Source organism: Protobothrops mucrosquamatus, unplaced genomic scaffold, assembly GCF_001527695.2.
Source record: "Protobothrops mucrosquamatus isolate PMUCROS unplaced genomic scaffold, P.Mucros_1.0 scaffold991, whole genome shotgun sequence".
NCBI classification, from domain to species: domain Eukaryota; kingdom Metazoa; phylum Chordata; class Lepidosauria; order Squamata; family Viperidae; genus Protobothrops; species Protobothrops mucrosquamatus.
The window spans coordinates 99,624-108,360 of NW_015387230.1; the positions used below are offsets into that span (position 1 = coordinate 99,624).

The following is an 8,737-nucleotide window of genomic DNA, read 5'->3' on the forward strand; positions in this document are numbered from 1 at the left end:
TAATATATAGCCAATCCTTGATGGTGACAAAGTACTTTATTTTGACATTCTAAATCCCTGTGCAAAGAAATGGTGAAATGTGTGAAGCATCCGTGTGTGTGTGTGTGTATGCGTAAAATAGTGTCACTGTAAACCCCTCCAGATGGTAGGAATACTTTCCCTTCTCTACACCTATCAGTGCCGAAGACAAAGAGGTGGAGCCTTTCTCATTCTTTACAGCAGAGAACTCGCTGCTTTCTCTTTCCCTCCCCTCAGTGTGTGTGTGTATGTGTATGTGTGCCTTTCTGTGTTCCTCTGAGTAGAATGAACAGTTCGCCTTCAGAGTCGAGAGCAACATCCAGTTTACAGTTTGGGGTGGTGCACACTGAGAAGACAAGGAAGAAAAGAAAACAGTAAATATCATGGGCCAGCTGTGCTGTTATCCTTTTGGGAGAGAGGAGAAAAAAATCAGTAAGTCTGATTGTTTTGTGCAATGCCAGCACTGGGTGCAGCTATTTCAGAATGTAGTTTACTGCTAAGAAAAAAAAAAGATCCTCCTATATGCATTGGGGGCGTGAGTCGTTTTCACCTACACTTTAAATTATAGATTGTGGTTCAAAGGAATGCAGTTAAGTAGAAACTGAATATGTATCTGTATGTTTATATACATAACTGTATTACATTTCTTAGGTAGGGAAACAAATTTTATATCTGTAACTCTGAATTATGGATGGTTATTCTGTTAGTACATATAATGAAATATGACTTAACATTAGGGTGTGTATTTGTTTAACTTATCAGATGTACCCTATCCGATAGGGCAGTGTTGACATGCTAAATCTGATTTCAATTGAAGGCAGTGCTTACTAGCAAAATGTAACAGACATGGAGGACCAAAAAGATAGATGATTTGTTACTGTTGTACTTAAAAATAGGGAAAAGATTCTCTAGTATTTTTGTTGTGATGCATTGCACCCCTTCAAAGAGAGTCTTCTCTGAACAGGTGCAAGGCATGATTTTAGTTTTATTCAGATTACAGAAAAGGCACTGCAACAGATAAATTTTATTAACTTATTTTACAATAATCGTTTCAATGGAATGTTCATTTTAATTGCATGTTTTAGAATAGTTTGTATAGCAACATTCAAACATTGTGTGTTGTCAGACTTCCTGTCAGAAAACTAATTGAGATAGCTGTCATATCTTTATTTTAATTTTAATAGGGAATATTTAGGGAAACCGCTTTTAGTGTTGCATTTTTGCTTTATTTTACATTCCATTTCTGTTTTTTCTATAGTTAATCTTAATGATAAACTCTGTAGCTACTATATACACATACTCTTTCCATTCAGTGGAATTTCCAAATAAACTGTTATAAGAATATCATATTAGCTGACCAGTAATATTACTAATGTACTTTAGCTGTGACCTATAATTTAATCACTTCAGTACTTAATTCCTGATTCTAAGTAACTTTTAATTATAACTGGCAAAATCTTGACATCAAGTAAGAGAGGTAGGATGAAACATTGTGTCCCAAAGAAATATTGTTATTATGCTAGAAAGTCATGGAACAAATGAAATAAAAGGCTAATAAATCAGGATTCTGGTGAAGTTTGGCCAGAGAAAGATATATAGAAATGTAGATGATAACTAGGTAAATGCAGATATCTGGTCCATTTCATTATGGTCCATTTTCAAATATTAGTCTTTCTTCCTTATTTTATGGAAATTATTATTTTTTAAAATCTACAATTATTGACATGCCAATTTTCAAAGTACCTGCACTTTGTTAATCTCTTTGACTGCTAAACATTTTTTTGGTATACTGTTTCTCCAAATGTCTTGGTTGGGTTTTTTTGGGAGGGGGTGGGGCAGAAATATTTTAAGAGAAATGTTAGTGGTTTCCATGAATTCTGAGTTTAACTGAATCAGTGTGACTACATGTTTCTGACATCATAATATAATATGAAGTTTCTTATAAAGTTTGATGTGCCACATAGGAAAGGGAAGCTATCATGTAGACCATATGGCATAATTATAATACAATATTTATTCTTCAAAATATGCTTGCAGATCTATTTATAATATACATCATTTTTGAATTTTTACCTAATAGGGCAATGAGTTTGGTTATATTGAGATATTTTTTGGGTTAAGAATGCAGGGCAACATGGATGCTTCCCCCCCCCCCCCAATTCAGAAGAATAAATCTTAAATATAGGAAAGAAAAAGCATGCTTAGTTGCATAACCTTTAATCCAGAGTTTGAAATTACACATCCCAATAACATTAGTTTGTAGACTAGATCAATACAGTATTGGGACATTAGTGTGGACATATCTCAGTCAGGAACCCAAGACTGAAAATTGCAGTTGATAACATAGAAGAAGCAAAATAAAGAGTGTGCAGGTGAAACTATTGATGGCATAGATGAGCTATTTAAGTCAAAATGCCAAATTGCTTTGTTTATTTTCACAGATACCCTCCCAGAGGCAGAAGCCAAGAGGTTAGGCAATCAAATATATTTCCATTGTGTCTAGTTTAAGACAAGATTGCAGGAACAAATATCCCCAGCATTAACAGGCTAATAGGATGATGAAATATGAATAGAAATACAGTATAAAGAGACAAAGGAATGCTTGTGGATTCTGGATGATTAAACAGGACTGGCTCTGACTACCGGTAGTACTTGGATGGGAATTCCAGGGCTAAAGGCTAGTTTGAAAAATTAAAAGACATCCTAGAAGAAAATAACAATAAAGAACTTCTGTAATTTTGCCAAGAACATTGAACGATGCTGTCAGGCTATCTTTAGTTTTTATAAGAGCTGATTCTCCATTATGTTTATCCTCAGTTCAGGCCTATCACCAGGCATGTGTGCGAGAGAAGATGCATGTGAAAGAAGAGTTCTGCATCTTTACAATCCTGGCTGATTTGAACATGAATACCACATTATAGCAACTATGCAATTTGCCACTTCTAATGGAAGTTGATTTTCAGTGGCAGAAATAGCATAGCACAATTTGGAACTGGGTGATCCTGTCTTCTTTAAATCAGCTGGAATCTGGAGCTTATTATGATACTAGTTTTCTTACATCACAAAAGAAATTAGTATCCTAAGCTTATTACATGTGCTTTAAAATAAAGCCTAGAATTTATATAATACAAGTTAAAGGAAGATGAGGGGGAAAAGACAACAGAACCATTTAATATTATAATATATGCTACTTAAAGATAAAGTACAGTAGCATGAAAGATACATTTATAGTTCTGATGGCCTTCAGGTTTGAGGAAGACATACTGGGCATTTCATTGGTAGACATGGAGGGGGCTCTACAATCCCAATCTGGAAGCACAGAGTCTAGCACAATTGTGGCATTAGAAGGCCATTGTTATAGTAACTGTGGGTATTATTTTGTGATGCTGCTCATGGTTTTCTATACGTTTTTGGTAATGCCTGTCTTGGAGACTTCATAGCATAGGGCTGACCAACAGGTTCCAGCAGAATTTGCAGCTTCTAGTCCCCTTGGTTGGATACCACAGTGATGTAGGGTTTCTTTCACAGCATCTTTGTAGCAGTTGCATAGCCAACCTCAAGGTCTCTTCCCAGACTCTGGTTCACCGTAGAGCAACTGGTTCATCATTGGTCATCCATTCTGATGACACATCCCACCTATTTCATCTGGGCTCTGATAACCAGGGACCCAATACTGACGGACTCCACATGCTACTTAAAGTGTAGTAGCATGAAAAATACATGATATTTAAATTAAATATGTAATTACTGTGTAGTATTTGCACGACACATTGTTATCTTGATTCCTCTTTTAAGTGGGATATTTTGGAAGCTATTCCACGTGTTCTGAATTGTGCACTGAGCGTCCCACTAGCACTAGTGCCGCCCCGAGCATCCCGCCGGTGGTAGCGCCGCCCCGCCCCCGAGCGGCCCACAGGCACTAGCACTTTCTTTATTTCTTGACTTTAATCAGAAGAGCAGATAAATTAATAAAGTTTATCACTCTTGAAAGCTTATCTACCTTCTTTCCTTTCTTCAGTTGCAGAATGAAGCGTTATCCTATGGAAGTTACTTAATCCTCTGCATATAAATATTGGAAAATAGAGAAGAAACCTAACTCAGATACTTTGAGAAGATTAGACATATTGGTATAGATTCAGAAAAGAATAATTAGGATCTAAGTCCTATGACAGACTAAAAAAGCTTTCACAATGTTTAGGGGAATATTAATACTCTATGTATCTGAATTGATGCCCCATAAAAGATCATGATTTTTATCCCAAAGGACAAGAGGCAGAACAATGAACAATTATCAAAACTTAATCAGAGTAGGACCCACTGAAGTTAGTACAATTTAAGTTACCATGAATAATTTAAATCCCATTGGATTGAAGAGTGTGGAAATAAAATATATTGTGTGATTATATATGGAACGCAACAGTGGTGAATATACTGTATGTTTTGTCAAAATATGTTGCAATGGTTCCTGATTGCTTAAAGAAAGGATCAAACAAATCACGGATAATATATCTTAATATATGTGAGAGCTGACAGAATAACAATAACTCTATGCTTTATTTCAGAATCTAGGGTGAGGAAAAAGAAAAAAGTGATGTAGCTTTCTTTATTAGGCCATGATTATGGGATTCCCGTAAGCATCTGTTTGGTCACCTTAGAAAACAAACTGCCCAATTAGATGGAACATTTGTTACACAGACTCCAGGAGGGGAAGAAGCCACTTGGCATGTGTTTTATATAAGTGTGTCCATGAATGCTAGAAAGGATTTTTTTTACAGTTAAAGGTGACATAGCATTCCAGAGGATGACAATAGATAAAAGCTTGTAGCTTTGTTGGAAGTGCTAAATATGACTTGATAAAACAGAAGAGGAACAGAGTTCCTTTAAGGTGGAAAATAACTTGCTTCGACTGAAGTCTTTGCATTGTTTGGTCTGTTTATGATTTATACAGCATTCAAGGCCATGCATACAAGCAATGCCATAAAAACAACTCAGTGAACGTTTCCTAGCTATTATTATAAGTTCCAAGGCTTTCCACTGTTTCTCATATCATTTGATTAAAAGATCTTTCTAATGCAGTGCAAGAAGAATAGAATGTGCCCTATTTCTCTATTTTTAAACGATTGAAAGCAGATGAATATTTCAGAGTTTACTCATTTTCATGAAGGATTTAAAAGGTTCTAAATTCGAATAACCTAAAATAAGGGTATGAAAACTATGGCTCAAGGATAATCTAAAGTAGGGATATGAAAACTATGGTCCAAGCCAAAAACTATGGCTAAAGTAGGGATAGGAAAACCATGGCTCACTGTGTTTGACCTGCCAGTATTCTTTAGTTATTCCTAAAGCTTGCCAGAACAATGGAACAAAAACATGGAGCCTTATTTTCCTCCTTGAATGTGCATATGGGTTTTTAACGGGGCAGAGTGGTTAAGGCATCCATTTACTTCTTCTTGTTGTTGTTAGTTGCGAAGTCGTGTCCGACCCATCGCGACCCCATGGACAACGTTCCTCCAGGCCTTCCTGTCCTCTACCATCTTCTGGAGTCCATTTAAGCTCACGCCTACTGCTTCAGTGACTCCATCCAGCCACCTCATTCTCTGTCATCCCCTTCTTCTATTGCCCTCAATCTTTCCCAGCATTAGGCCCTTCTCCAGTGAGTCTGGAGAAGAAGTTTTACTTCTTAAAACTCCTGAACTAAATTAATGCTAGGTGAACAGAGAAGGGGGGGGGCATAGATGTCATTATTGAGATGGGCAACTATAGAAACCAAACAAATAAAATAAAAGAACCAATGTTCCTGTCCCTGCTCACTAATTCTAGATGCAAGTGACATTTTCAGTCCATTATTAGTGAGTTGCTTAGGAGCAAAAAAGGAGTTTTACTTTAAAAAAAAGGAAAGCTTAACAATAGTGCTAGTTTCATAGCAAAATATAAATTGACTGCATTCAATAGAGTTGTAAATTTATAAATTACGCTTTGGTAGAAAAGTGTATGATTAAGCAGCTAGGGCATATTACATTTTCATTAAAAAAAAAAAAAGCCCTTCCACACTGGCAGCATTTCCATTTCCTAGTTCCTCGCAAAGCAGTTTCAGACTGATGTACTATATATTTTTACTAACCTTGGAAAACCAAGAATAGTATGAGTTAATCAGGACTTAGCACTTCTCTTTCAGCTAACCAATAACAGTATGTCACTCAGGCCGTGTTCTGTCCCCAGAGCTACCACCATTTAACAAATACCCCCCCTCCCCGCTACTCCACAAAATAAATTGCCAGCACCATGTTTTCCATACATCCCTTTAAATAGATTCATGTGCACTTTGCAAAAGAATTTGAGTGATAGCAACGATGGGAAGCTATATTCAAAACAGGCACTGAAATCTTTCAGTGGCTTTCTAGCATGTTGTTGATGATGATGATATCTAGCATGTTATTTGCATTTAAAAGCTCTCTGTGTTATGAAGGTGACAGAATAGCAAGTCATTACTTTTTCAGATGTTTTTCCCAGTACTAAAACCATGATTGCATGTTGGTTGGACAAAGGGAGAAGGGAGAAGAAAAGGAAGAGTTGGGCTTCAGGAACTTGAATATCTGTGGGTAGAGAGCAAAGGGTAGCTTGAACCCAGGGGCAGTAGGTGGGTGAGGAAAGATTGCTCACCAGAAGGAAAACTGACATCTCACAATATTTGCAGAATGGCAGTGATTCCAAGGAAAATACTTGCCTTGCTCTAATTTCTGCCTTATATGATCACTGAGATTTGGCTTTGGAACCAAAGAAAGCAAGAACACCCTGATGAATGTATATCCCGTGTGTCTGAGGAGCTTTTTCCCAGAAGTGTGTATTTGCATGCAGCTTTCCCTGCTTAGGTTTACTGATTTTTGTCTGTTGTGGTGTACAGGTGACAAAAAGGGGGCAGAGCCAGATGATGCAGAATTGCTGAGCCTCAGCAAAAAGCTGGTGGAGACTGCAGTCCTCAAGGCGGTACAGCAGTATCTAGAAGAAACTCAAAACAAAAACATACAAAATGATTGTGGGACCCCAGTGAAAACTGAGGAGGTGGCCATTGGAAATAGCAAAGAAAGCGAGAGTGACATTAGAAAATGACTGTTTTGGAGGCCAAAGAGGGAGGGCTGTACCACCAACATCCATGTCTCTGCTCCCTACTCTTCAGAATTGTCCTCACTGGAATGATGGTTATGGTTTGCTATCAGATATCCTTTCTGAACTGAGAACACAGAGCTTTACAAGAGACAAATGCCAATGCTACTGAAAATAATTATAAAAAGAACTACTGAACTCTGGGAAAGAAGATAAGACAAAGAGAGGAAAGGACAAGACGGACAGAGAGATGTGACTCTCCCCCCCCCAAAAAAAGTGTCATCTTTCTTGTGTTCTTGACTACAGAGTTATTTCTCCGTTGCTTTCTTTGTGTACCGCCTGCAAGCAAAAGGAATGGCCAAAGAAACAGTACCTTGAATTTTGTTCAGCACAACTAAATAAAGTGTTTTGTTGGAGAAGAAGGCAATCTGTTGTATCGAAGAGCAATCAGTACTGAAATCTTAATATGAACCACAATTACTATTGCCCAACAGAATGTAACTGGATATTAAATCTCATATCATGCTTCATTTTAAAGTACAATTTTCACACAAAAATAGTATTTTTCTCTGATTAACATTACTCTTCACAGTAAAAAAAAATGCATTGAAGCAAAATTATGTATGTTCCACACAATGGCATATTTTTGGTAATTTGTTCCATAATATTTTAATCATATTAATTGTATACAAATGTGTTGTTATTTTTTCCTTTAGGAAAGAGCCCTGAAACAGATCTAGTAAAGGAAGCTTTGCATAGAGAATTGTTGCCCCTGTTGACCAAAGTGAACCAGATAAGAGAACTTTTATCCACACCATCAATTCGGATGAAAATATACAAGGAACTGCTTGAACAAGGACAGCTTAGTTGACAGCATCTCTGAAAATGTCACTGATCTTACTTCTTTAGTGTCTTAATTTTTAACTGCAAATTATACAGATTAATTTTTAGCGAAGATCACTTACCTGGTTTGTACTGCTTCTTTTTTTCTTTTTTAGGGGAAGAGACATACCTGTGTCCAAATAGTTGAAAGTGATAGGGAAAATGGATTGCATAATATAAGGATTCTTTTCTAAGATCCATCCTATTTGGTGAGGGGTGAGGAAATTATGTACTGTAAATAGATACAATACATAATGGACTTTAATGCTACCAATATTTATCAATACCTGAAAATACAGTATAATGCTGTAGAATTGACTGAGAGAAATCATGATTTGTGATACGATTAATCTCATCCTGTGCATTTTATTACTGTGGCATGGGGATGTCAGTGGACAAAATTTAGATGCAGACTTTCATTGCTTAGAGTGTATCATTTAGTATAAACCAAAAACTGATTTAAGAACAGGTATTGTTTGGAGTGGAATTGCATGCACTGTCTCACATATAAATGATATCATCTCATTACCTTTTTTCCCCTTTTTCTTACTCAATATTTATCATATTGACCAGATCATATCCTCTGTCTTAGCCCGTGTTTATGCTATAATAGATAATACAGTGGATTATTTCTATGGCTGTAAACTTTATAACAAGGTTCTGTTAAGTGGGTTTAAACGGTACCACTTAAGAGATTATTTTGTATTATCCTGTCTTTTATCTATTTATTGTGATA

The 8,737-nt window shown here is 36.5% G+C and overlaps 2 protein-coding genes across 2 annotated transcripts in view; both read left to right on the forward strand.

Moving 5' to 3' along the window:
• Positions 1-7,990, forward strand: part of LOC107290872 (A-kinase anchor protein 7) — a 65,423-nt gene extending 57,433 nt beyond the window's left edge. The window contains exon 8 of the mRNA XM_015819809.2: positions 7,836-7,990. Coding sequence (XP_015675295.2) covers positions 7,836-7,990 — 155 coding nt within the window. The remainder of the gene's footprint in view (positions 1-7,835) is intronic.
• On the forward strand, positions 269-8,464 carry LOC107290868 (A-kinase anchor protein 7). Its single transcript, XM_015819801.1, has 2 exons — positions 269-450; positions 6,920-8,464. The coding sequence occupies exons 1-2, from the start codon at positions 402-404 to the stop codon at positions 7,123-7,125; spliced, it is 255 nt and encodes an 84-aa protein (XP_015675287.1). The 5' UTR covers positions 269-401; the 3' UTR covers positions 7,126-8,464.
• The last annotated feature ends 273 nt before the right edge of the window (positions 8,465-8,737 follow it).